The following is a 27,649-nucleotide window of genomic DNA, read 5'->3' as shown; positions in this document are numbered from 1 at the left end:
GAGGTACTCCTCACGGCAGTATCATTATCCCATTTTACAGATGGGGAAAACAGAGGCACAGAGGGTTCAAATGGCTTGGCCAGGGTCACATGGCCATTACGTGGCAGCTGGCTCCACAGTCTGTCTTTACTCGCGTGCTGCACACCCCCTCTCGCCTGCCTCATACGTGGCCTGGCCCCATCCCCACTCCCCGAGGCGGTGGGGCTCTGTCCTGGCCTTCTCTGCCGTGCCAACCCCCATGCTGGCCCTGCACTAGCCTCCTGGACTGCTTCTCCCTCAATACACCCAGCACCCTTGCAAGCCAACAAGACCCAATTTCAGAAAACCAGCAAATCACCTTACTGGGCATTGACTGTTCCGTCTCAGAAATTCCAGGGCCTCCACACTGCCTTCTGTCTAAGCCACCCTGGGCTCCTGAATGCCCCTGGCTGGGTTTCACCTCCCGGCCTTTGCCCACACAGGTTCCTTCCACTCAGCCCCTCCCCTCCCCAAGACCCACCACCTCCAGGAAGCCACCCCGACTGCTCCAGGTCAGCTGTCACAGTGTCTGTGTCACCTGGCCCGAGGTGGGCTTGTCCTGAGCCAACCCTAGTGCTGTAGGGACCAACCCGTTCCTGCCCCCCTTGTGGGCGGCAGCTCTTCGGGTTGGTGGGCTGGGACTCCCTCTGCAGAGCCGCTTGTGCCCTTACTGGAGAACTCCTGGCCAGAAAGAAGTGAAGGGACCAGGTTCTAGCTCTGACCTTGGGCACCACCCTCACCATCATGGTGAGGGCTGCAAGTCACCGGCGTCAGAAACACCTGGGCCGCTGGATGAAAACACAGATTCCCAGCCCCAACCCTGGACCTAGAGAATCATTCCTATCCTCTGGGTGGGGCCCAGGAATCTGCACTCTAACCAACGTCACAATGTTCTAAGATGCTGGGAAATTAGCCAGCAAGTGTCCTGCGCTTTGCAGATCACGTTCTCATTTTCTATGGAATCGGATCCTCACAGCATCAGTTCAGCTCAACAGTTGCTAGGGGCTCAGTCAACAACAGAGTCAGGAAGAGAAAGGCAAGATCTTTGCTCTCGAGGGGTTCTGTCCAGTAGCTTGCGGGGTGTCAGCAGAGACCCAGAGGAGAGAGAAGATGGGGAGGGATAATGGGTTCTTAAGAGGAGAGAATGGCCCAGCTGGGTTTTGAAGTATGTGTAGGAGTTTTCCAGAGAGATGGGGATCAGGGAACAGCAGGGGCCTCCATTTTAAGATGGAGCGGTAAGAAAACCAAACAAGATGGGGGTGGGATGAACCCTTTGGGCGGGTGCTGAGGACTCGCTGGGTGAGGTTGGAAGAGAGGGTGGACCCTTCACAGGCACCAGGAGGCCGTGAGCTCTCCCTACACCCCACAAACATCACTGTGTGGGGTCTGTGCCACTGGGTGCCAAGTGGTGTCAATTCTGAGGCCATGGAGACAGGGGGATGGCAGAGGTGAGCCTGTGGGCTGACACTTGTGTCCCTCCCACCCCCGTATCACTCTGGTCTGACTGCAGCTGAGGGAAGTGCCATGGGATGCTGGGTGGCACCAGCAGGCATGGCCAACCCCTTGTGGCTGGTGTGGCCAGCACGACCTGACCCATCCTGGATTCCAGGTGGGGGCTGGCCTGCACCCGGGACCGGAGGGAGGCCCGGAGCAGGACAAGACTGTTTTCTGGCCCAACACTGCCACCTGCCCGTCGGCATCAGTACTACAGCCCAGGCGCCAAGCTGAGCCCTGCGGGGCTCCAAAGACCTCTGCTCGTTTCGCCTCACAGCACAGGTTCCCAGGGTCAACTTGGAGCGCCAGGGAGGGTGGGCAGAGTCCCCTGAGGACGCAGATCTCTCCGCATGCCCAGGTCCACACCCTGGGGAGACGAGGTGCCGGGCTGACCACCAGTTCACAGGTAGGGCAGGGGATGGGAATTTCTGCATCCAGTGGGTCTTGGTTCTCTCCTCCACTGCTGCCCACACCCTGCCCTGCCCCAATGCTGCAGGCACGTCCGTGGCAAAGAATCGCAGCCTCTCTGGAGCTCCAGCTCTGCTCCTGAAGGAACACAGCTCGTGTCTGAGAGAGACACGTTCTACCAAGACTGCAAGACGCCAGTTGGCAGCTGCCTCAAGACCCAAGCTGGGAGGGAGGGCTGTTCTCTCTTCTGCTGCGTATCCAAAGCAGTGACGGCAAAGGGTCTGTTTGTTCCCTAACATAGTGTGGGCAGGAATAATTTTTAAAGTATTTAACAGTTAAGAGCTGATGATGGCCTTCTTGGATACCGTCACCATGGCTGTGAATATCTGACACCCTCCTCGTGGGCGTGAAAATTCAATACTCTCACCATGGGTGGGACAGTTCAAGGTCTGCCCGGTGACATCCTTACCGTGGGCGTAAATATTCGCCTGCAGAGGGGAGAGACTGGTGAGGCAGGGGATGTGCCCTTGTCCCCCGCAGGGTTACACACCCACCGTTCCCCCCGCCGGCCCAGTCGCCTGTCCTCCTGGCTGCCGGGGCCAAGATAGAGAAGGAGCCTCTGTAAGTCGAGTATAATTCGCTTTTTAATGAGAAGAACGTGTGTAAATGACAGGACGCCACCGCCGTGCGCAGATGGCGGTCACAGAATCCCCTTCAAATTCATTCTGCCCAAGGAGGGGAGGGAGGGAGGACGCAGGGGGGCTCGAGAGCTGGCAGCCCCTGCCCCACCTTGGTCCTGCGGGCTATGGGGTCGCCGACTGTTGGCCTGCGCACGCCTCTTGAACGGTAAGCAGAGATCGAAAGCACAGCAGCAATAATACTGGGTAAGTCCTTCCTTGCTTAAAACATCTGAATTAATTCATTGAAGGTATCAAAAATATACCCTGTAAACCAATATATCATTTACACCTGCCTTTCCTTCCCACCGCTGCGGCAACGATGTATGAAAAAAACAGTCCAGTTCCTCGGAGCAGCCGCTCACCCCAGGCCGCACCCGGCCCTGTCGCCCGCCCATCTGGCCTGACTTGGTTTCCAGCGGTCTCGTCGGCTGGGGCAGCCCGTGGGGACTGGGACAAGAGCGCTGGGGCCTGGACAGGGCCTGTGTCCGTCTGTCCAGAGTGCTAAGCGGGATGGGGACGGAGGGCGGGTGCGGGGGCTGCTAGCTCAGTTTAGACTTTGGTTCCAAATGCGTTAGGTGGGGAGGCAGTGGCGTGGGAGGTGCGTGGTCGTCCTGCTTTGGGTCCCTGGCCGCCCCGGCTGTGCGCGTGTGGCCGCCACACGCCTGCCGTGCCCCCTCCCCGGCCCCTCCCCTCCCGAGCACCAGGTAAACATCCCCTGAGTAAGGTCACTGCACAGGGCCAGCCGGGGCGGGAGTCGTAGTTAAGGCTTTAGACAGGCAAGGATGCCGGCTCTGGACGGACGGACGGACAGACGGGCGCACAGGCAGACTCAGGGGCTCCTTCCTCGGTGGGGGGAGTCGGCAGCCGCCCGCTCCTCGTCCCGCTGCTCCGGCCGCTCGCCGGCCCACCCCGTTCTGAGCCTCACTCGCTGTCGGAGAGCGTCTCGTACTGCGAGCAGAGCAGCGGCTTGGGCTCCTCGTCCCAGGCGTGATGGGGGCCGGCCAGGGGCCCGCTGCCCGCGGGGAGGCCAGGCGGGGGCGGGGAGGCCATGACCCCCGCCTGCAGCCGCATGATCAGGGGGTTGTAGGGAAACGGTGTGGACCCTGCGGAGAGGCCGGGACAGAAGCCCCGGGGGCCCCGGTGAGCCTGGCGGCCCCCAGGGGCCCACCCACCCGCCACCCCGGGAACTGGGGCCTCGGCCTCCTGCCTCCCACCCCTTCTATCTCCTGGAAGCTTTCTCAAACTGCCCGCCTGGCCTCACTTCCAGCACTCCCACGCCACTCATGCCCGGCAGCCTGTTGCCCGGCCCAGCGGGAGCCGCCTCGCTGTTCCTGCCCTCACCCCACTGCGTCTGTCCTGCAGCCCAGAGCTCTCTTGGACCTGCGGGAGATCACGCACCTCCCCCAGGGACCTCCTCGCACGCACAGAGGCGTCGGGGGCTCCCCTGAGGCCCCCCCCAAGCCTGTGGGACCGGCCCTGCCCACAGGCCTCTCTCGTCACTTCCTGAATCCTGCATCCTCTTTCTAAATCGTGCTCTTTCTCTCCACCTGGGCCCTAACGAGAAGCATCCTGACCACCTGTGAGCCCCAGTTCAGCTGGCCACGGCCCCGGGCGAGTGTCTCAGAACAGGCCTGACCGTGCGCTCTGCGCACAGTAGGTGCTCGGGCAGCTGGCCGGGCCCACCTGCCCGCCCCCGGTGCCCACCTGCGGACGAGGGCCGGTCCTCCCACACGCGGTTGGTGAGTGGGGTCCGGCGGTTGCAGTCTCCCTCCGAATGCACTGAGGAGACGGAGGGTGGCCGGTCCCCAGACGCCAGGCCTGGGGCCGGGGACTTGGCTTTTCGGCTGCTGGGTCTGCCAGAGACTTTGGCCTTCCCGCCACCACCTGCAGGGGGACACGTGGGAAAGGGCCGAGTTGGACTGAGGACAGCGCTCGCACTGTACGGGTGGGGGTGGGTGGGTGAGGCCCTGGACCCCTGCTTCCCGGGCCCCCCAGGGAGGGGGAACAGCGGCCCAGCCCCCTGGGAAGCCAAGAAGGTCGACCAGATGGCCAGACCCAGCCAGGAGCCTGGATTTGGAGGGGGTTTCTACTAGGGGAGTGAGTACAACTACTTGCAAAGCCCCCTCAGGCTGCCCTGAGGCCCCCTACCCACCAGGGGCTAACACCTCAAGCACGGAGCCTCAGGCCTCTGGCTTGACCCTGACCACTGCCCCAGGACTGTGCTGGGGCTGGGCAGGCTGCAGGCCCTCTGCAGAGAAGCCAGGGCCCCTGAGGCCAGGCCTGGGCCTTCATTAAGTCCAGAAACTTCTGGGGGTCACAGTGTCTAGGTCAGAAAAATGGCTCCAGAACTCTCTGCCTGGCCCTTGCTCTGATAGGCAGAGTGTTGATTAGGGACCCAGGGCAGAGGGCGAGCCAGCCCGTCTGGTTTCCCTGATTCATCTGAGTTTGGATCTGGCACACAGATGCTGGTCTCCACCCCATCAGCCCCGAGGGCCAGCCGTGAACATGCCTGCTGGCCGCAGCAGACACTGGGCCCACTGGCCTGGCTGCCGTGAGCCCAGGGGTCCCCCCTGATCCACACAGAGAAGGTGGGTCCTCACTCCAGCCTGATCTCCCCCACGGAGACACAAGCTGGGCCAGGACGTGGGCATCCCGGGACGAATGTCCAGCCGGGGAGGAAGGCAGGGCAGGGCTCGGGCAGCGGCGTGAGTGTTTTTAGAAAAGCGGCAGCTCGTTCGGGCCCAGCGGGTGAGGGCGGGCCGGGGCTGCGCAGACACCTGGGGGTGTCCGCCCGGCTCGGGGTTACCCAACTCCAGGACCACGTCAAACACGCACAAAAATAGAGTCACAAGCTCCAAAGCTGGAGGGGGGTTGGTCAGAGGAACGCGGAGGGAGGCGGGAGGATTAATGACACCGGCTTGGGACAGACGGGGTGGAGGAGGCCTGCAGACCTGGCGAGGTGAGCGCGTGTTCCCTCCGTCCGTCAGCAGCGGTTACGGGCATAGCAGCGGGCAGGCTGGCACTGGCATTCAGAGGGTTAAAAGCATTGGCGCTGAGCGGGTGCTCCTCCCACTGATCATATTTACCCATGAGCGCCTTTCTAATAATGGCCTCCAGCCCCATGTTGGTGCTGGCATGCTCCTGCACCGCCTGGCTTCTGCAGGTCATGAGGCCTGGGAGAGAGACACACACACAAAGGGGGCCGCAGGGGCCAGAGGGACAAGGGAGAGAGAGGGAGAGAGCAGCAGAGAGGGGGAGAGGGAGGAGAAGAAAGAATACACAGTGAGCACATTTTGGCAAAGCAACGATTCTTGATTTCCCTATCTTCCCGCCGTGTTTCCGCTGCGGGGTGATGGGGGTGGAGGGCTCCTTCTGACTCGGGCCCTGGAAGCCCTCAGGAATTCCCGGTGGGGGAAGAGGTGGGCTCGGGGTGGTTAGATGACCGGCCCCCCAAGCCTCATTCCTACGCTGCCCTCGGGGAAATCAGAAGCCCCTTCTGGATCCCTAACCCCCAGCTGGGGCTGCTGCTTTTTTAAAAACATCGAGTGGCCTTAAAAAGGAGCGGGGAGCGGGATCAGGGGGTCCCCTTATTTGGGGGAAGGGCTGCTGGGAAACTAAGTCAAGCCAGAGCTCAGTGCTGGGCGTTGGAGGGTTCCACCCTGGTTCCCGGGGGCTGCCGGGAGGAATGGAGGGAAGGTGACCAGACGGTCCTCCGGCCGCCCCTGCCTGCGAGGCCTGGGACCCTCAAGCCCCCCGTCTGCCCCCGCGGCTGGGCCTAACTCTCCTCCCGCCACCTCTCCCCGCCCGGGAGCCACAAGGAGAAAGAGGTGCAGAGACGGACGGTGGAGACGGGGGTCGCAGCCATGCAGTTACGGTGCGTGCGGGGGTCAGGGCAGAGCTGCAAACAATCACATGGCCGCCCCCGGCCCGGCCACCCGGCACAACGTGGTCTGATCAACAACTGTCCCTCACGAATCCTTCCAGACACCCGCTTCAAAGTCACGCCAGTTATGCCTCTTTTTCTGTTTACCAGGTTTTCCGTCCCTCTCTTGTTTACTTGCGAACCATTCTGGGGACGTTTGCAAACCCTGGGGAATGTGTCTCTTTTTGGCATTTTTGTTAAACCAGACTTTGCTTCCAAAAAGCTCCAACGAAGCTCTCCGCCTGCCACTGGGCAAAATTTTCATGGATTTTAAAACTTCCACTCTAAGTCAATTGTATGATTACCAAGTGGCCGAATAACGGGTCTTGCTGACCCCTAACGCATCTGTAAACCGGACTGATGGTTACTGGGAGGCTCGGAGCAACGTGGCAGCATCTAAAATCACATTTCTTAAGCGACTATTTGCCGTCTACGTTTTCATTTTCTTTTCTTCCTCGTAGTTTCAAACTCATTCACAGCCACAGGACCCCTTGACAGGTTTTCAGCTGTGTCTGGGCCATGCTTCATCAGCACTTTAAAAGAGTCATGTCGGTCAAGAAAAAGCAAAATTTCCAGCAGGGGTGAGTGGGGCGGGGAGTGGGGAGAAGCATTTATGATCCTACAAACTGAGACACTGGGAAGTGGAAATAAAAGATGCGAGGGATACAGGTCACGATGGTTCCTCGGTAGGTTAGCATCCTACGATCACAGACGTTGCTGAACCTGCCACCCAAGGTCACGGGTCCATGGTCTGTCAGTGCTAGGCAGGAAGCTGACCGTCTCAGGTCCTAAAGCAGGAGCTAATTAAGCAGCAGAGACCGGGGTCTGGGGAAATTTTGTGTGTGTGGCCTAAACTGCTTTGAAAAAACGTTGAATCTAATTTATATACAAGTTCCTTGTACCGCATGAATTTCTACACACACACGCACCTGTGTCGGTGTACGAGCATCTCTGAAATGAAAACATGAAAACATTCATTTCTGTCCATCTTGTTGTTTTGACCGAATTGTCTCCTCCCCATTGCCTGAGGCTCAGCCAAGCCCCCAGCGTCTAGTCTCCGGGTGGGCGGACATTCCCCAGTTGGGACCCCCATTTAGAGGCCCCGTGGCCCCCTGAATAAAATCCAATGGCTGCCTTTTGCTCACCACATTCCCAGAGCTGTGACGGCCCTCAGGGAAGGTCAGCACATCCCCCCAAAGACGCCTCGTTCCTCCCCACACCGGGCAGGCCTCTGGCGGAGGGTCAGCCCTGTCTGCTCTGGCTCAGCCGCTTCACACCAGACACCAGGTGCTTCCCCAGAGCCCCGTCCCAGTCCTTCTACAGAGGCAGCAGAAATGCACAGTGTAACCCCACGGGCTCCAAAACATCACAGAAGGCTTAAGTTGCAGTGTAAAAATGTGTGTGAGGGCTTCCCTGGTGGCGCGGTGGTTGAGCATCCGCCTGCCAGTGCAGGCGACATGGGGTCGAGCCCTAGTCCGGGAAGATCCCACATGCCGCGGAGCAACTAAGCCCGTGCGCCACAACTACCGAGCCTGCGCTCTAGAGCCCGCGAGCCACAACTGCTGAGCTCGCGTGCTGCAACTACTGAAGCCCACGCGCCTAGAGCCTGTGCTCTGCAACAGGAGAAGCCACCGCAGTGAGAAGCCCGTGCACCGCAACAAAAAGTTGTCCCCGCTCACCGCAACTAGAGGAAGCCCGTGCACAGCAACGAAGACCCAACACAGTCAAAAATAAATAAACACAATAAATTTATATATAAAAAAAAAATGTGTGTGAATTTTACACTCATCTCTGGAATACATCTGCACTGTTTCCCCAGCTCCCTGGATGGAATTTTCAAGTAAAACTGATGCTCCACCTATAAAAAAGGCCCACGTGGACCACATGCACACACAGGCCCACTCCACACACTCACATCTCCACCTGAGATCCCAACAGACAGGTTCCGGGTATTTGTGTGTAATTCTGATACTGAACTACATGCATCAGAAGGCCTTGAAATTGAACTCCAAATAGACACTCCTTGCCAGGCCCCGCCGGCCTTTTGTGTGTGTCTGCATCCCCACGGCAGGTGTCTGTCCCCTCTGCATCCCCACTGCAGAGGAGGGGACACACTTGAACTATGAAAGGCCACCCGTCACCATGGCTACGGCTGATGTGAGGCCCAGTGAGCTCCGAGGCCTCACTCCCAAGTCTCCTTCCAGGTCCAGACACCCAGCTTGACCTCCCTGGGCGCACAGTGACGGGGGAGGGGGAGGGAGGGGACGGGCTGTCGGCCGAGCAGCCCGGGGCGGCCGGTTACCTGCTCCGGTGATGGCGGGCATGTTGAAAATCTCCGTCCCGGGCTGGCCAATATCTGGAGGGGGATGACGAGATGGGTGAGGCCTACAGGTCCTGGAAAGCACCTGCCCCCCTATGTCCCCTGTCTGGTCTCGGCAAGGTGCACCACCTGGGAGCTTGCGCAGCGCAGACAGATTTAGCAGGGCTGGGGCAGGGCCTGAGAGTCGGCATTTGGAGCCAGCTCGCTGAGGCTGCTGACCTACTGGCCCAGGCACAACACTTGGCGAGGTTCTGGACTTAGCAGCCTGGGCCAGTGACTGTCTGCAAGGCTGCGACTCCAGCCCCAGAAAGAGAAAAGCCTCTGCAAGGTCCCCAAGCTCCCCGCGCTAATGAGCTTTTTGAGGCCAGGGATGTGATGTTCCTTCTTTCACTGGTTCACCCACTCCTGTGTTCTCTTGAGCATCTGCTATGTGCCAGGCGCTGTGCCGAGAGGGTACAGCTAAGCTAGGACTTACGTCCAGTAACCTCATAAGTGGGGTAAACAAATCACAGATGTGAGGCGCATCGTGCACGGGGTACACACGGGGTCCTTGTAAGGGCGTGGCCCCGACCTCTGGCGCCCAGTACGAACAGACCCGTGCATGCCAATATCCCCCGAGTGCCCCCCGTGACAACCCAGCAAATGCCTACGGGAAAAAGACGGACAACACGGGCTCCCTGAACGTGAGGTGACGGGCCAGTGGGAGAGGTGGCTGGCGGGTCCACCCGGCTGTGCTAACCCCCGGCCCCCGGCAGCCCCGCTCCCAGGGAGGGCGGGCCCCTTACTGTATTCGGGCTCGTTCCGGTTGTGGGTGTTGAGCTTCTTGTTGATCTCCTGTTTCTTAGATTTGACCATGGCCGAGTTGCTCTCGGTCAGCTTGCTGAAGAAGGCCGGCGGCTGGCTGGTGTTGCCTGGGGATTTGGAGCCCATCCTGCTGCGAGGATCAGACACCCCGGGTCAGTTCACTTGGTGCTGAGCTTGCACACCCTTGATGACGGGGTGCTCACCACCTGAGCTGCCTTAGAAATTCAGAATGACGCTTCTCCCACCTCGTGCTTGCTTCCCCCACCTCTTGGGGCCCACGTCTTCCGAAATCCCCTCTGTCATCCACCTATCCTTGGGCTCAGGGTGTCTCTGCCGAGCCCCGGCTGCCCTGGTGGGCCACGCCTGTCTACCTGCAAAAGCCGGACCCCCAGAAAAGAGCCTCGGGAACCAAAGTGGGCTCAGACCGCATCTTCCCCTGAGGTCAGGGGGCCCTTTCTCTCCACCCCCATCCCCCCCCCCTCCCCGGGGCCCCAGTTTGGCCCAGCACACTTAGCTCTTTATTTCTCAGATCCTCAAGGGCCGGCAACAGGGGCCGGGCCTGAGCTAAGAGACCCCAGCCCAAGGCTCAGGAAGCTGCCGTGGAGGTCCGCCAAGTTGTGACCTTGTTTAGCGGGTCTGAAGCCCCCCGGCTGCACCCCAGAGCCCTTGCCAAGCCCCCAGCTGCGCCGCAGGTGGGCAAAAGGGCCCGAGTCCTGAGCGTCCCCGGAAGCGGGGGGGCTTCTGTGCAGGTACCTGGGCTCCACCTGCTCCCCGTGCCGGTACAGCAGCGGGTACACGGTGCTCCGGGGATGCCCGGGCTCTGCCATGCCCTCCGGCGGGGACACAGGTTCTATGCCATCCTCACTGCTGCCCAAGGCTGACGTCTTGCTTGGCTCTGGAGACCTGGATGGAGAGAGGGTCCCTGCGGTCGTCAGAGCTCAGAGCTCTCCCTCTTGAAGGGGGCGCGTCCCTCCCTCCACTCCCCGCTGAGCCCTGCCTCGTTCTGAACCAGGGGTCAGCACGCTTTTCCTGCAAAGGGTCAGCCAGCAAACATTTCAGTAGTCTCTGCTGCATATTCTCCTTCTTTAAAAACGTAAAATCATCTTTAGCTCATGCACCATGCAAGAACAGGCCGTGGGCTGGATCTGGCCCACGGGTGGCACTTTGTTGAACCCCTGCTGCACCCCAACGCCAGGGACCCCACTGTTCCCCCAAAGACATGCTGCTGTCTCCCCAGCTCTGTGCGCCACCCGGAGTGGCTCCTTCATCCTAGAGCGGGGGTCCCTCCCCGTTCCTCTCCTCTCTGACCAGGGAGCCCCCCAGGGATAACCAGGAGTGCAAGTGTGTATGTGCCCGTTAGGAGGCGGCTCTCAAATCACACGGCTCTGCTTCGAATCCCAGCTCCGCCACTTACTGGCTGCGTCCCTCTAGGCAAGTGAATTCACTGCTCTGTGCCTTAGTTTCTTCGTCTGTGAAATGGGATAACACTGCCTACACTTCCTGAGGTTGTGGTGAGGATCCTGGTTAACAGGCGTGAAGTATTCAGCTTGGTGCCTGGAACCCCCCGAGTGCGGCGTATGTAACAGCTATGGTCCAGCTGCGCCGTGACCTTGAGCAAACTCCCCGGTCTTCCTGAACCTCGGTTTCTCATATGTGCGAAGGCTCCGGGTGGGCCTCGCACTTTACTGGGCTCAAGCTTCCCGCAGCAGACACCTAACAGAGCCCTCTTGGTGGTGACCAGCAAGGGGCACCCCGTCTCCCACCGCCGCTCACCTCTTGCCCCCTTCACTGTGGGGTGAGCCACGGGCCGGGGCGCCATGGTCCGGGGCTGGGAGGTAGAGGTCGCTGGGTGGGCGGCGAAGGTCCAGGATGGGGCAGCTGGCTCCAGGGAAGGAGTAAAGGGGGGCCGGGAGAGGCGCGCTGAGCTGCTGCGGGTGGTGTCGCGTGTAGTCCTGCGTGATGACCTCCTGCAGGCCGAGGGTCAGGGGACAGGAGCAGGGTCAGGCGCCAGCCATCTGCCAGAACCTTCCAGGCGGGGTGAGGGCTGGACTGAGCTTTGGGGGCAGAACCCGGGGGCTTGGTCCTTGGCTCCCTGCGGGCTTCGGGCCTGCCCACACAGCCTCAATGCCCCCAAGTGCATGGGGTGGGGGCACTGGCCCGTCTCAAAGTGGGCCCCCAGGTGGGTCGGGTTCCCCTGACCAGCGTGTGTAAGATGTGGGTCGCGGCTGGGCTCGTGCACCTGAGGCTCCATCAGCTGGATGAGGGGGCGGATATAGCACCTGAGTTTGAGACTCTGGGACCCCTGGCATGGCTTGCCCCCACCGACCCCGGATCCCTGGCTCACCTCACCAGGACTCAGTTTACCCACCAGATGGTGCGTGGACCCTCCCCCCCCACCCTTCCTCGGGGCCGGGTCCCACGCCAGGTACAAAGGCAACGAGGAGGGGGCACAGGAGGGGTAGTTACACTGATGTGCTGTGCCAGCGTGACCACCCGCTGGTGACCTTTGACGCCTGGGGTGGTCTGGAGCAGCGGGCTGGACGAGGGCTGGCTCTCGGGCAGCGGCCGCAGGTGTGGGAGGTGTGCAGCCTCGCCGCTGAGCTTCCCCGGGCCTGCGGGCAGAGCAGAGCAGGTCAGGGCGTGGCTGGGGAGGGGCGAGGCGTGTGCCTGGCGGGGCTGCTGCCCTCAGAGCCCGGCTCTGCCCTCTGAGCTGTGGTGCGAGGCCGATTCCGCCACCTCTGAGTGCCTCAGTTTCCCCACCTGTGCGATGGGGTGACGACTGTCCCTGTCTCACACGCGGTGGGGGGGGGGCGGGAGGGGGCTCAGAGGCAGGGGGGACCCTACCTGGCTGCTTGTGCCGCAGGTCCCCTTCCAGGTGGCTCTTGTCGAGTTCCTCCAGGTGCTTGGGGAGCCCCTTGTCATGGGTCAGGCTGGGTGAGCTCACGGGGCTGACGGGCTCCACCCCATCAGGGCTGTAGCCGCCGCCGTGGTAACCTGAAGCCGGGTGAGACCGCGAGTCAGGCCAGCGCCAGGGCCAGGCTGTCCCTCCCTGCCTACCCTCCCAGCTGGCGGGGGGCCCCCAGGCCGGGGGTGGGAGCTGGCGCCGAGGGAGAGAGAGGGAGAGAGAGCCGGAGTGGGGTCTGCTGGCCGGCCGGCCAGGGGTGGGGGCAGGGTGAGAAACCGGGGACGGGGGCTGCAGGGGGAGAGGGCGTAGAGAGGGCCGGATGCAGACGCAGCGCAGAGAACAGGACGGGCAGGCAGGCGGGCGGAGGGGCGCGGGGAGAGATCCAAGCAGAGGGAGAGCTGGACGGCAGCACAGGTGGGGAAAGGGACGGAGACAGAGCCCGGTGGTGCTGGCGGGCCGGGGGGGCGGGGAGAGTGACATGGGGGAGGAGGAGTCTCTGCGAAGGGAGTGTAGGGGCAGCGGACAGGACGGGCGGTTGAGGGAGTGAGGTCGGTGAGGGCTGGGGCGGGAGCGACCCTCTGGTCCCAGTGTCCCCGCCGGGCCACAGCCCCGCTCCAGCACGGAGGACCCCCCTCGTCCCCGGGGCTCCTGGCCGGCGGGCTGGCAAGGGGAGCGTGGGGCAGGGTACCCCCAAGACTCCCTCACGACCTGGGCAGGACGCAGGGGGCAGGTTCCCAGGTCCTCCTGGAGAGTGGCGGCGCTCCCCCCTCCCCGTCTTCTCTCCACCGTATGCCGGGGGGTGGGAGGCATCGGCCTCGCCCCTCTGCAGCCCCGCTCCCCAGACAAAGGCGCAAAGGAGGAGATGGGAGGCGCGGCTAAAGTCAAAATCACAGATCCATTCATTAAAGGAAAAAAAGCGAAAATCCAAAACAACACAAAAAAATCACGATAGAACGATGTGCAAAGGATGAGGCTGCCCCCCCGCTCAGAGGGGCTGTGCGCGGCTGGAGGAACCATCAGAGCGTGCAATCGACGAAGACGACTTTCAAAACAAAATACCAAAACCAACGAAAAATGGGGGAAAAATAAAAAGCAGAGATCTGAAAATATCTTTAGGCCACAAGACGGAGCGGGTGGGCGGCGGGGCCAGAAGTCTTACCATCGCGAGGGGAGTCGTTGGCCAGCGAACCTCCTTCTCGCGGCCCTTTATCGTGAGCAATTTGACGCATGATTATCGCGTCTATGAAGGTGGCCGCTGTCAGGGTGGTCTTACCCAGAGAACGGAGTTCCAATTCCTGGATGGAAAAGGGTTTACTTTGAGTCTTTTCCCGGTGCAGGTCCGAGGCCGAGGCGGGCGGCGCTGGCTGGTCCGGGCTGGCGTGGTGGGGCGTGAGGCCCTTCGCCGGGGCGCGGGCGATGGCTGCGTGGCCGGAGCCAGGCGGCGCCAGGGGCCGGGGCTCGGAGCCCTTGCCGGGGGAGGATGCGGGCTCCAGCCCTGCACGGGCTGGGGGCTTGGCGAGGAAGGTGTGGCCGGCGTCCGCTCGGGGCCGCTCGGGCCGGGTGACCCGCGGGGCCTCCTTAGGCAGCAAGGCAGGCTCCAGGAGGGTGGGGTAGACCCCGTCGAGGGTGCCACCCAGCGGGCAGTGGGTGGCGGGTGGGAATGTGGCGGCCGGGCGGACAGGCGAGGAGGTGGAGGTGGACCTGGGGGAGGAGAGAGGGAGGGTCAGCGGCTGCGGGAGCCACAGCCGGGGCCTGTGAGGCTGAGGCAGGGTCACTCCCTCACTTTGACACCCTGCGGAGTCACCCCTGCCCGGAAGAGCTCCCTCTCTCCCTACTGCTCTCAGAATAAACGCTGCTGACCGTGACCTGGGAGCCCCCGTGCCACGTGGCCTCACCTACCCCATCCACCTGTCGTCCATCCAGCCCATCAGCTTGTCAGCCCAAAACTTCTTACTGAGCACCTACTATGTGTCAGGCGCTGCTCTAGACACTGGGGTACGGCAGTGCACAAAACAGACAAAAGCGCCATGCATTCTAGGTGAGAAGACAGACTACGCACGTCTTAATGTGATAACGTGATAAATTAAACCCCTGTCAGCATGGCAACTGCTCGAAGGTGAACGAGTCTGGGTTACGTTCTGCTAAGAGAACGGCAAGGGAGCTCGTAGGCCGGGCTCCCAGGGGACTCTCTGAGGGGCTGGCACATGTGCTGGGGAGGAAGTGAGTGAGCCACGGGGAGACTCGGAACACTAAGGGCAAGGTGATGATGCTCCCACCTCCGCCATCAGGGGCCACACAGGGCTCCCTGTCGTCCCCTCTGCCTGGAGCGCTCTTCCTCACCCCAGAGGCTTATGGGTCTAGGCCATAAGCCCTGAGAGGGCACTGCGTGCCTCAACCATTACCGTGTCCCCCAAACCCAGCACAGGGCAGGAGACCCACCACAGGCCCACGAGGAAGAAGGAACGCACAGATGCACTCTCTCTGACCTTCACAGGGTCAGTGTAACTACCCCTGCTCTGCGTACGAGGAAGCAGGCTTGGACATGAGCTGGCCCGACCCCATCCCTCGTGGCCTGTCAAGCCTAGCGTTTCCGTGAGGAAGCCTTGTGCGAACCCTCTCCCCCAGGGGTCTTACTCAGCTGCCACTGGGAAAGGGCTTGATGTCCCCGCTACAGCTTCTCCCCAGTGGCTGCTGGTGGGAGCTCACGCCCGGGTACCCCGCTCTGCGAGTCGGGTGCTCCTGCCCTGCGTACCTGCTGGGGACCTGACTCAGAGGGGACAAGCCTATGCTCTTGGCAAATGATGTCATCTTTCATAACTGGAATGGTGGTGGGGAAGGTATGATTTAGAGCAGCCAGATGGAAGGATACTTGCATGAGTGGATACTTCATTCTGGAAGAAGCAGCCGCCTCCAAACTGTCCCCGGGCAGGGAAGGGTATTGGGGAAGCTCCCTCCCCCATCAGGCAGCTCTGCCCACAGTCCTTGGGCAGGGGGTGGGAGGTGGGTCTTGGGCCTGTTGTGATAGGAAGTGGACTCCGGGGGGTGGCGGGGGGACACGTATGGGACCTCTGCAGCTCCTCCCATCGTCACGGAACCTCTGGACTTTGTCCGGGCAAGAGAGACACTATCTCCTCCCTGTAGGGCCCTGCTGAATCCTGGGAGGAACAGGAAAGGCTCTCCTCACGGGCCTCACCCTGTCTCTCCCTCTCCGCTCCACAGACTCCATTCCTGAACTCGACAACCTACCCGACTACTCACCCACCCACCCACCCAACTCATCATCCATCTACCCAATGAACCATCTACTCACCCACCCACCCACCCAACCCCCCAGCCATCTACCCAACTCGTCACCTGTCCACCTACCCATCTATCCACCCACCTCCCCACCTACCTACCGACCCCAACCCGACCACCCATCCACCCACCTACGCAACCCATCACCTGTCGACTCACGCATCTGCCCATCCATCCACCTACCTGCTCACCCATCTAACCAAACCTCCATCCAATTACCCACCCTTCTGTTCACCCACCTCCGTCCATCCACCTGTTCACCCGGCTCTCTAACGCAACCATCCATCCACCACCCGCCCACCCGCTGTCACCTATCCATCTGCCCCCCGACCTGCCCGTTCATCCAGCTCCGCCACCCGTCTATCCACCACTGACCCACCTATGCATCTACCTACTTACCTGTCATCCATCTACTTACCCACCCAAAGTCTGTTATCCGCCCATCTATCCAATCATCTATCCACCCACCCATCCAACTAACCCAGTCACCCATCTATTTACCTTCTCACCCACCTGGCCACCCACCTGCCCAGCCATCCCTCACTCTCCCGTATACCTCCCAGCCCATCGGTACACGTGCGCATCCCCCCAACCCGTATCCAGTGACCAGCCACCCCCGCCACCTGTCCCCTCCCCGGTGCCAACCTGGCCCACCTCAGGACCGTGGGCGTGCTGGGCTCCACGGAGGTGATGATGCTCTTCATGCCCGTGTTGTGCAGCACGCTGGGCCTCTGCTGGATGGCGTCCTGGGTCCGGGGTGAGATGGGCGAGTGCTGGTGGGAGTGGGAGGCGGGGCGGCTGCCGCTGCTCCCACCCCCGCCGCCGCCGCCGCCGCCGCCGCCGCCGCCACTCTGCTCCGTACCTGGTGGAAACAAGCCGTGCGATCAGAGGGACGGGCCACACGCAGCCACGGGGACCGCTGGGGCGCGTGCTGGCGGCTCCGCCGTCCTACCGGGCCTCCAGATGGGCGCGTGCTCCACCGTGGTGCTGGACGCGAGGATGGACTTCTCCCGTTCCCGCTCCCTCTCGGACGAGGACGTGGCCGCGGGTTTTGTCAAGTGAGTGGGGCCTCCTGGAAACCCAAAGGCCTGCGGCTCAGCCCCGGACACAGGAAGGGCCCTGGACTTGTCTTCCGGGGTGGAACAGAGAGGCCAAGGCATCTGCCCGAGGACGCCCAGAACGGGGGTGGGGGCATCACCTGGGGAGAGCGGGGAGCTGCTGAGCCGGCTGCTGAAGTGCTGCGGTGCCGTGGGGAGGTAGGCTAGGCGGTCCATGGCGGTGGCTGGAGTGCCTGGTGTCGGGGGCACCAGCACAGGCAGGTGTGGCACTTGGGACAGGTCGATGATGCCTGTGAGAGAGGAGGCGGGGCCGGGCTGCAGCGGTCGGGGGAGGAGAGGGGCCAGGCTGCCTGCTGGCTGGACCACCCCAGCCAGTGGAGCACCGCACGTCCTCTGAGAAGCAGCACGGCCGGATGCTCCCTCCTTGGTCCCCGCACCGGGCCCGCAGGACCCTTCTCTGAATGCCGGGTGCTCACAGCACCCCGTCCCTTCACTCCCAAACCCTGAAGTGGGTGTGGCTTGCAGTTGGCACCCCTGCATACCGTGCTATGCCCATTTTGCTCTTTTGCTGTGCCCTTGGTGTGCCCTTTTTGCCTTTGACCCTATGCAGTCCTTTCCTGGTATTCAGTCCCCACTGTATGAAATACCTAGTGTGACCGATTTTACCAACTGGACCGTAACTAGTACTTGGTTGTTCCGGAAGCACGTTCCAGAAGTGTTTCCACAAGGCGACTGCAATATGCATATGCAAAGCAACCACGGGCTGGTTTCGAGTCAAGGGAACCTGAAGTTCAAACAGCCTCACATTGCCATCCTTTTTTTTTTTTTAAACTCCAAGGACCGCACGTACCAAGAGGACACAAGCACATGCAGAGCCCGTGTGTATGCATCCAGGACACACACCACACACAGCCCCGCACCACCTGCCAGGCCTGTGTGGGCTCTCAGCGCAGTGATACGGCCCAAGCCTCTAAGGCAACTGCTCTAGCCGCCTCGGCAAGGACAGACGTGCACGCGTGGGCACGCACGTGTCCTGTGCTCGCAGGACCCTGGGCAGACCAGGAATAAGGGCAATTCTGGGGGGCGGGTTCTGCCCACCCGCGGGACTGGCAGCGCTCCGCCCCACCCACCTCGCGGGCCGGCGGCGTAGTTGAGCGCCAGCGAGGACTCGCGGGGCGACAGGCCCCTCAGCATGTCAGCTCGCTGGGCCATGGCGGTGGCCGCGTTGTGGTGCATCTGCTGCGAGGTGATGTAGTCGTTGATGATTGTCTGGCGGTTCTCCAGTGCCGCCGTGTCGGGGTAGCCGCGGATGAGGTAAGGCGGGTACAGGTGTGGGTAGGTGGGGTTGGGGGCCAGGTGCCGGGGCAGGTAATAGGCAGCGGCTGCCAGGGGAAAGGGAGCAAAGTCAGGCCGGCCCTCACCTCGGCTGGGAATGCCACGCCCCACCCCCCGCCGGTCTCAGTGCCCTCACAGCTTCTCCCAAACACCCCCCAGAAAACAGAACTAAGAGCCTAGAAGGAGAAAACCCCTCGCTGCCCCAACACACATGCGGGTGCCTCTGACTGATAATGTTCTTTGGATGGAAATTCCCCCAAACACAAGGCATCCGAAATGGGGATCACTAAAATCCCTAAGGGCTGCGTCCTTCTAAACGGATTTTCAGATTATGTCCGTCTGGGGAACGCTCACCCCTGAGCCCTCTTTTGATACCTTTGCAATTTTAAAGGCACTGATAAGTTCCGCAGGAAAAGAAAACCACTGAAAAACGTTTAACCCAGCATGTCCCTCAGACCCCTAAGAGAAATTCTGTTTCTCACCTAAACTGTTGACGTGATTACACTGTTGGGTCTCCCCCCCACCATGCCTCACTTTCCCCACCTAGTGGCGCCTAGTTGATGCCCGAGGAGCCCTCGGGCTGACACTGATGCTGCAGGGTTCTATGGGTCCGGGACAATCACCTGCATCCAGAGGGATCCCACGGGGTATGGAGGTGGGGTCAAAGGCCAGCGGGATGTGGCCGCGGTACAGGTCCACGCCACTCACGCCCCGGAGCAGGTGCTCGTAGGGCGACATGGGGTGGGGGTGATGCTCAGGCACGGTGCTGTGCGGGGACTTGGCAATCTCACGGGGCGTGGACGTCAGCTTTCGATCCTGGGATGTCTTGCTGGACGAGAGGCTGCCTGTGGGGAAGGGCCAAGTGGGGATGGCATCAGACTCCTGTGCCATAGGTGTCCCAGCCTCCAACACGGGGGCTGCCAAGGCTAGTGCTTATGGGAAGTCATTTGAGGGTAGGGTCTCCGGGATCCCAGGGACCAGGCCTTGTCATCCATCCATTTGCGTCTAGTTCATTTTTCCTTTTATTTATTCATTCACTCACTTGCTTCTGTTTTTTAGCTCTTTTAAAAAGTTCATTCTTTCTTTCCTTCGTTCCCTTTCTTGTGCATTCCTTCAATCAACCAAAAATATTTATTAAGTGTCTACGACATGCCGAGCACTTTCTAAGAGCTAGGGCTCCCCCGCTGGACAAAACAGAAAAATCCTGGCCCCTGTGGGGCTGACATTCAATGTAGGAGACAGATGATCAACTAGTCATCGAAAAAGAATTTCAGAGTAATAAATGCTCTGAAGAAAAATTTTAAATGTGACAGAATGTGACCAGAATACTGAAGGGGGGAGGGTGGTCATAAGAGGCCTCCCTGAGGATGTGACATTTGAACAGAGTCCTGAAGGGCGCAAAAGAAACCGGTTAGGTAAAGATCTGAAAGGCGGGCGGTGGGCTGGGGGCGGGGGTCGGATTTCAGGCACAGGGGACAGCACGTGCAAAGGTCTAGAGCAAAGAATGAGCTGAGTGTGGTCAAGAAAGAAACATAAAGCAGCAGATAAAGGAATTTAGCAGTAAGATGGAGAGGTGGGTGGGGCGGGATCCTGCAGGCTCCCAAGGCCGTGGAGGAAAAGGGTGATTTTTTCCTAAGTGCAGTGAGAAGTCACTAGAAAGATTTAAGCAGAACAGTGGCGTAATCTGATGTAAATATTTCAAAAAAGTATTCAGCCTGTCGTTTGGGGAGCAGATTATTAGCAGGACAAGAGAGAAGTCAGGGAAGCCAGGTGATCTGGAGGTGGCCGAGAGATGGAGAGAATCCTGAGGATGGTTTGGAGGTAGAACCCACTGGTCTGGCAGGTGGCATGGATGTGGTGGCCCCGAGGATGCTCCTGAGCTAAGGAGTGGACGGTAAGGCAGTTTCAGAGACCGGAGCCCACCGAGGCCGTGCCCCGCCCCATGGCCCCGCCCCACCTCGCGCCCCGCCCCACGCACCCTCCTGCAGGCGCGGGGTTGGCTCCCGTGTGGTCACCGGTGATCCGCGGGGTAGGTGGCTGGCGAAGGGCGCCGCGTGGTCCTCGTAGGTCAGGGGGCTCTGCCGTGGCTTGCCCAGCTCAGGCACGATGACCGGGGCCCCCCGGGTGATGGAGCCCCCCGAGCTGCTGACAGCGCCCGGCCGGCTCTTCAGACTCTCCTCGTAGCAGGCGCGCTCCAGCGCCCGGGTGTCGGCCATCACGTCCAATGGGTGCACCGCCGGGAACGTCCGGCCGGGGCTGCCGATGATGGAACGCACGTCGTGCTTTTTGGAGCCGGTGGAGGACGTGCTGGTGTCATACTTGAGCGGGGTGCCCTGAGGAGCAAGGCGGGGATGAGCATCAGCGACACAACCTCTCTGAGCCTCAGTTTCTCAGCTATGAAATGGGAGCGACATCTCATGCCTCCAGGGGTGGCGGAGGAAGGGCTTTGCTAAGCCTAAGATGAGCGCACACCTGTCCCTGCCCTGCCCTGCCCACCCCTTCCCTGGACCCTGGCCACCGGAGTCACCAGGGGGGCTGCAGAAGGGGGCACAAAGTTCAGAGGTCAGCCTTTCCTGGAGCAAGTGGGGGAACCTCTGTTGGCCCTTGGGGTTTGCTGGAAAGAGACTTAACACCCCCATGAGGGCAAATACCTTCTTCCTGTCAGTCTGGGACCGTCTGCGGCCCATCCAATGCCAAGCCAGAAAAGCCAGCCAGAAAATCCAGTTCCACCGCCCTGAGGCTCAAGTCTCAGAGGTCAGGGCAGAGGTTTATGTTTGCTCTATGGCCAGAAAGGGCAGCTGAAGAAACAGGGGTCATGGATGAGCTGCAGCCTGGCTGCCTGGGAGAAGACCCAACCCTGTCTGCGCAGGCCGGGGAAACCCAGGATACGGTGGGCTGTGTGTCTTTGCCAAGTAAGAGAACTCTGCTTTTATTCAGGAGTGGTTTTTTTTTTTTTTTTTTGCGGTACACGGGCCTCTCACTGTTGTGGCCTCTCCCGTTGCGGAGCACAGGCTCTGGACGCGCAGGCTCAGTGGCCATGGCTCACAGGCCCAGCTGCTCCGCGGCATGTGGGATCTTCCCGGACCGGGGCACGAACCTGTGTCCCCTGCGTCGGCAGGCGGACTCAACCACTGCGCCACCAGGGAAGCCCTTCAAGAGTGTTTTAATTACTTTCTTAAGAAGGGGAAATGCCCTTATTTTAAAAAGAATATTCCAGAATCAGACTGGCCTCCCTTTTGGATCCATGGTGAACTCTTGCCAATGGCTTCACAACTGCCCAGAGGCTGAGAGCCAAACCCGTCCCCTGGCCTTCGACGATCTTCCCACCGCTCCCGCCTTCTCCCGGGGCACCTCTGTGCCGTTAGCCAACTGTAGGCCTCCTGGACACCCTCCCTAGTCCCTGCCACGTCACAGCCACACAGCCCCCGATGGATCCCACGCTCCTTCCTCATTCACATCAGCCACCTCTGACCACGTGAAGAGACACTGGTCCTTAGGGGGTTTCCACCGACCAGCTCCTCACACAATCAGAGCTCATCTTCCCTTACCAGGCTGGGGCCTCTGGGGGGCCAGAGCCACGGGGGTGGGGGTAGGATGAGGTGCAACATGCCGGTGGGAGAAGTGGATGCCAAGAAGCAAAAATGTTGCAGATTTAGGGACATCTGGATTTGAGATACACAACTTGCCATTTACTTGCTGTGTGACCCTGAACAAGTTGTTTAACCTCTCTGAACCTGTTTGCTCACCACTAAAATGCAGACAGTAAGAGAACTACCTCAGAGTGCTGCTGTGAGGGTTAGATAAGTCATGATGTCTTATGGTTACAGACTGAGGGTTCGATCCATGACTGGCGTTCATTATTACATCTAGCTCTGGGGTTTGGCAAGCTTCTTGACCTCTCTGGGCCTCAGTTTCTCCACCCGGAGAATGGGGATGATAGGTATGACTCTCCTGGGCTGTAAATACAATTGAACGAGGTCCTGGATATAGTATAAAGGTCTTGGTATGGAATCTGGAATGTACGTGATGACGGCTCAGTGATGAGCAGCTGTGTGATCTTGGGCGCGGCACTCAACAAGTCTGGGCCTCAGTTTCCCCATTTGTAGGGGCCAGAGCGGTGCCCATCAGCACCCACCGCCCCGATCTCGGCCCCGCCGCCCAGCCCCGTGCCCGTACCTGCGTGATGGAGCCCTCCTTGAGCGGCCGCGGCGCCAGGGGCAGTTCAGGCGTGCGCCGCATCTCCTCCCGTGGGATCTCGTGGATGGAGCGGCCGGCCTCCTTCACTGTCGCCACCAGGCCCTCGTGGGCCGGCTTCAGCTTCAGGGGGCCCAGGGCCTCCAAGGGCCGGGCCTTGTAGGCCTCGGCCAGGTCCCGTGGGGGCGGGGGGGGCGGGGGCGGCGTGCCCTCACGCTTCAGGAGCTTGGCCTCCCGACGCTGGTAGTCTTCCTGGGCCTCCACGTAGGATCGTGGGATCCCTGCCAGGGAGGACGGGGCGCTGACCCTTGCACCTGCACCCCGCCTCGCCCATCCTAACCTGGGGCCTCCATGCTGGCAGATTCTGGAGCCAGACTACCTGGGTTCAAGTCCTCACTTGCTGTGTGACCTTGAGCACATGACTTGTCCTCTCTGAGCCTCAAGTTCTTCACACATAGAATGCGAGTAGTAGCTGAAACCCCTCACCAAGTCAGGAACATTCAGTGAGATAATATAGATAAAATGCATAAAACGGGGCTCACAGTAGCTGGCTTGCCACTGACCAGCCAGGAGGACTTGGGCAGGGTATCTGACCTCTTTGATTCTCCCACCAATTGTATCCTCCTCTCGGGGTCTGTTCCCTAAGATAATATATAGAAAGCGCTTGGGGTAGCACCAAGCGCAGAGTACAGTAGATGCTCAATAAACGACATCTACAAAGTCGAGGGTGATGCGTAGTATTTTGCTCTCTCTTTTTGTTTTCAAATACGTAAGGAATGCCTTGCTCTGCCTTTCAACCTGCACACATACCTGCCATGTACACGTGTGTTACATGCCTTTCCACATACCTGGGCACCCACGGCGCTCTGGTATGCCTTCCCTCCCCCGCCCACCCTGACTGTAAACCCAAGGGCTTGTTGTAGCTGCCACGAGGGCGTGGTGGCCAGGCATGCGGGGGCACTTGGGGAGCGGAGGGCAGGGTACCTTGCGTGATGGAGCCTCGGATGTGGTGCTGCTCTTTGAGATGGTGGGGGCTGTGTCGCTCAGGCGGGATGGCACGGCCCATGAGACCTGGGAGGGGGAGGGCAAGAGCATCATCTCGCGGCTCCCCGAGCCGGCCTTGGCAGTGACGAGCCAGGGTCTACAGCGCCCCCTCCCAGCAGCGGGCCCCTCCAGCCACTAGGTGTCAGTCCCCATGATGATAGTGGTGGCGGCATAGGACCACTTCCCGGGCCCTGTGCTACCTCCGGATGGAGCTTCAGAAAAACCCTGCCTCAGTTTTCCTATCTGTAAAGTAGGGCCAACCATCCCATCTCCTCCCTCCAGGGGGAGCTGAGAGAGAGAAATTCTCTCCCTTTCCTGCCATCACCCAGCAAGTAGGGAAGCCCCCGGGGCAGGTCCTATGCCCTCCCGTTGCCCTTCTGTGCCCCCTGAAGTAGGGAGCTGGGCAGGGCACACACCTTCGATGCTGGCTGAGGAGACGGCCCTGCTGACACGGCCCTCCATCATGTCATAGGTGCGCTTGGGGGCGGCCGTCTCGTGGGGAGGTCCTGAGCTGCTCCTGCCGTCCTCCTTGGAGCACTGGGACATGGACATGCCACCTGGAAACCAGACCGATCTCACGATGAGGGGCAGCCCCAGGGCAACTGTGTGCACTGGGCCCAGAACCAGCAAACCGGCCGGGCCCAGTGGGCAGGAGTCAACAGCCCGCGGTCCAGCCTAGGGCCTGTTCTGCTGGCAGGTAGGTGTGTGCCTTTGACCACGCGCGGGTATGTGAGTCTGTGCACAAACACGTCCACTCGTGGGAGCCGACATGTGACGTGAACATGTGTAACCACGTGCACGTGAGCAAAGATGCACCAGCCGAGTGCGAACATGCAGGGTTACCACAACCATTTGTGTGTGTCACTGTGGGTCTCTGTGTGTGTGCACGTGTGAGAGTGTGTGTGGGGGCGCACCTGGCCACTGAGAGCAAAGTGAGGCCACATGGAATAAACTCTGTGCACCTGTGTCCACGTGGGGAGAGTGTGTGTCTGCGGGGAAGGGGGGAGGGAGGGGACGAGGAGGGTCCACAGCAGAGGCAGCCTCGCCAGGCCAGGCTGAGCCCAAAGGGCGAGCACCTCAGGCTGGCACGCGGGCCCCCGACAGGCTGAGGGTCTGAGCAGCCAGGAGGCGAGCCCTGAGGAGGCCAAGGCTGGGTCTCGCCCATCAGGCTCGGGGCTCCTCGAGTGGGCCTCTCCCCCCAAGGGTGGCTGAGTCCGGGGGTATCAGAAGAAAGTTCCCGAGAGCCCCGTGCCTGCCCCTTGGGATAAAGGGCGCACTCGCTCTCCCAGGATTTCTGATCATGACCCCATGGGATCCTCAGGGCATGAGCTACTCCAGGGGCTGCAAACTGGTGGCCAGCAGATAGACCGTGTTGCTGCTCCACATTTTGCTCAGAATTAATTGCTGATGTTTCAACACTGAGAGATTTCAGATAAAAACAGAGAGATAAGAAGTCTGGCCAGCGAGCTCACACTCATTACGGGGCGACAGTCAGCTATCGGAGAACAGAGGCGGGGCCCCTGTAGTCACAGCCATCATTCTCCGGGTCCTCCCCGGCCCCTACTGCCTTCCACCCGGCCTGCGGCCCTCTCTATTCCCAGGAAGCACGTGAGAAATTGAAAGCCTTGGTTTACACCCATTCTGCAGATGACAAACTTAAGGCCTGTAGGGGCTCAAGAACTGATCGGGAGGCCTGAGCTGAGATGCCACCCAGGGCTCTGCTCACAACACCTCGACTGCCAGCCTCTCCGTCTGCCCTTCCAGGGCCCCTGACCATCCCCCAGGGCCCTCCGCCGGGTACCGAGGCTGGCACAGAAGACGCAGCTGACACCCTGTCCCCAAGACTGTCTCCACCACTTGGCAGCAGACAGAGGCAAATGCCTAAGCCCCACGATACCACCTCCGCTTCCCAGGACCTGGGGGGCGGGAGGGCAGTCAGGCCAGGCGGAGGCGGAGGGAGAGGAAAAAGCGTCCACCGCCGCCAGAGGAGAAGCAGTTTGCAGCCTTACAGCTGCCAGCCGCTGAGAGGGGCGCCCATTAGCAGCTTTTATCTCCGCGCCGCTGGGTGCCCGAGGCTGCCAGGAAATTCACGTCCCAGCCCTTTACTTCCTTAACTCCTTCCAGGCGGGGCTCCCTGGTTGGGGAACCAGAGAGGGTGAGAGGAGTGAGGGGCACTGAAGTGGGGGGCCCAGGGCTCAAGGGGGTGGCGCATCACTCTGGTCATCACCCCTTCCTGCCACCCACGTGGTATCACAATTAGAGAGCACAGCGTTTGCCCGGAGCGCTGGGCCAGAGGCCTGGGGGACTGAGCCTGAGCTTCTGCCCCCTGGGCCTGTTCCCCTCCTACACGTCTGGCAAGGCTGGCCACAAGTTTGCTTCCTAAATTGTAAAGAACCGGGCAGAGGTGGAGACAGCTAAAGCCAATCCTTACCTGCTGCTGGCTTACATACCTGCAGGGATGGGGAGGTCACCCCCTCTCCTGGTGTCACCCCAGCCTTGCTTCCCTGTGAACCCACCTCAATGGGCCAAACACCCCCGCCCCTGCTCCCCCAGTCCCAGGCCTCCTTTGCTCTTGAGGGACCAGGAGGGCGGACACACAGAAGGACCACTGGACATCACTGCACCTCAGCTCCCACATCCGTGAAATGGGAAGACACTCCTTCACCCTGGCTCTCAACCACACGAAGCTGACAGGAGGGCAACACACTCCCCTAGATGCGTTTTCTGAAGACATTTGGCTGCCCTTGAACCCCATCCTTCTCTCTTGACCAACTCCAGAAACACCGAAGTCTGGGGTTTGGTGGCCAGGCCACACTGGATGCGGGCAGGTTTCCATGACTCAAGATTAACAAGGTGACGTCCCATTTGCATCCTGGGCGGGTGTCCTGAGAGCTCCCTGAGGGGGCTTCATCCGCTGGGCCCCCAGCATATGGGCGGCCCCCAGTAAACACCAAGTGTCCACATGACCAACCACCTCCGGGTCACCACTGGTCCTCTCACCTAGAGGGTCCTTCCCGGGCATCAAAGATGCCCGAGGGGGTTTCCCTGGTGGCGCAGTGGTTGAGAGTCCGCCTGCCGATGCAGGGGACACGGGTTCGTGCCCCGGTCCGGGAAGATTCCACACGCCGCGGAGCGGCTGGGCCCGTGAGCCATGGCCGCTGAGCCTGCGCGTCCGGAGCCTGTGCTCCGCAACGGGAGAGGCCACAGCAGTGAGAGGCCCGCGTACCACAAAAAAAAAAAAAAGAAAAAAAAAAAGATGCCCGAGGATGGGAGGGCCGGGCCAGCCCCTGCCCGCCCACCAGCTCCGGGCAGCCGAGCCGGACGACGGGACTCACCCTCGTAGGACAGCACGTGGCCCTTCTTGCCCTCGTAGATGACGTGGCCCTTGGGCAGCCCGTCCTCCCGGCTGCGGTCCAGGCGGCTTGGGCTGTCCTCACCGATGATCCTGGTGATGGTGCCCTTGTACAGGACGTCGGCTGGAGTGCCCTGGGGGTGCGGAGGGGGTGAGTGCCCGCGAGCTCCGGCTGGGGACCCCCACGTTCGCCAGACACGACCCAGCACGCGTACATGTGCACCTTCCAAATCCACACACAGGCACATGTGTGTCTGCCAGTGCACATGTGTTCATGCACGTACTGCTTCAAAAGGGCAGAGCCCAGCGGAACACAACCACGCAGGACAAAGCATCAGTAATGTTAACAAGTGCTGAACGCTTTCTATACATCGACTCATTTAACCCTGGAAATAACCCTAAGTTAGGTACTATTGTGCCTACTTCAGATGAGGAAAACGGAGGCACTGAGAGGAAAGGTGACCTCGCCCAGGGTCACCTGGCTAACGAGGGGCAAAGCCGGGACCGGAACCCAGGCAGTCTGGCCCTGGAGTCTGTGCTGCAACCTGTACTACATGAATTTTACTTTCTCAGAGCCTGGGCGCTGGGATGTCAGCCACGTGCCTGTGGCCACATGTCATTCCCAAAACCAGAATGGGGACTCAAAAATCAGGGCAGGACACCAGAAATCTTAGCTCTAACTCAGGGTTTCTCAACCTCGGCACTGTGACCTGTGGGCCAGATGATTCTTTGAGGTGGGGGCCAACCGGGGCACCGTAGGACATTTAGCAGCCCTCCCCCCGGGCTCTACCCACTAGATGCCGGTAGTGCCTGTGACC

The 27,649-nt window shown here is 60.7% G+C and overlaps 1 protein-coding gene across 4 annotated transcripts in view; it reads right to left on the bottom strand.

The window, feature by feature from the left end:
* Positions 1-2,546: 2,546 nt before the first annotated feature.
* The window catches only part of NCOR2 (nuclear receptor corepressor 2), a gene marked incomplete at its 5' end in the record, with an annotated part of 153,266 nt that continues 128,163 nt past the window's right edge, over positions 2,547-27,649 (bottom strand). For 2 of the 4 annotated variants that reach the window (XM_079718205.1, XM_079718206.1), the window contains 20 exons: positions 2,547-3,703; positions 4,305-4,484; positions 5,552-5,773; positions 8,825-8,878; positions 9,628-9,776; positions 10,400-10,549; positions 11,420-11,613; positions 12,113-12,258; positions 12,491-12,640; positions 13,825-14,252; positions 16,503-16,710; positions 16,801-16,920; positions 17,047-17,196; positions 18,037-18,288; positions 18,865-19,082; positions 20,216-20,574; positions 22,418-22,716; positions 23,420-23,506; positions 23,896-24,036; positions 26,815-26,965. In XM_079718205.1, coding sequence (XP_079574331.1) covers positions 3,522-3,703; positions 4,305-4,484; positions 5,552-5,773; positions 8,825-8,878; positions 9,628-9,776; positions 10,400-10,549; positions 11,420-11,613; positions 12,113-12,258; positions 12,491-12,640; positions 13,825-14,252; positions 16,503-16,710; positions 16,801-16,920; positions 17,047-17,196; positions 18,037-18,288; positions 18,865-19,082; positions 20,216-20,574; positions 22,418-22,716; positions 23,420-23,506; positions 23,896-24,036; positions 26,815-26,965 — 3,840 coding nt within the window. In that variant the 3' untranslated portion in view covers positions 2,547-3,521. The remainder of the gene's footprint in view (positions 3,704-4,304; positions 4,485-5,551; positions 5,774-8,824; positions 8,879-9,627; positions 9,777-10,399; positions 10,550-11,419; positions 11,614-12,112; positions 12,259-12,490; positions 12,641-13,824; positions 14,253-16,502; positions 16,711-16,800; positions 16,921-17,046; positions 17,197-18,036; positions 18,289-18,864; positions 19,083-20,215; positions 20,575-22,417; positions 22,717-23,419; positions 23,507-23,895; positions 24,037-26,814; positions 26,966-27,649) is intronic. The other 2 variants (XM_079718207.1, XM_079718208.1) reach the window with 2 other exon arrangements.

The sequence above is a fragment of the Hyperoodon ampullatus genome (genome assembly GCF_949752795.1).
Source record: "Hyperoodon ampullatus genome assembly, chromosome: 13".
Taxonomy (NCBI): domain Eukaryota; kingdom Metazoa; phylum Chordata; class Mammalia; order Artiodactyla; family Ziphiidae; genus Hyperoodon; species Hyperoodon ampullatus.
Note: the sequence above shows the minus strand (reverse complement) of the source record. Positions and strands in the feature narration are given on the sequence as shown.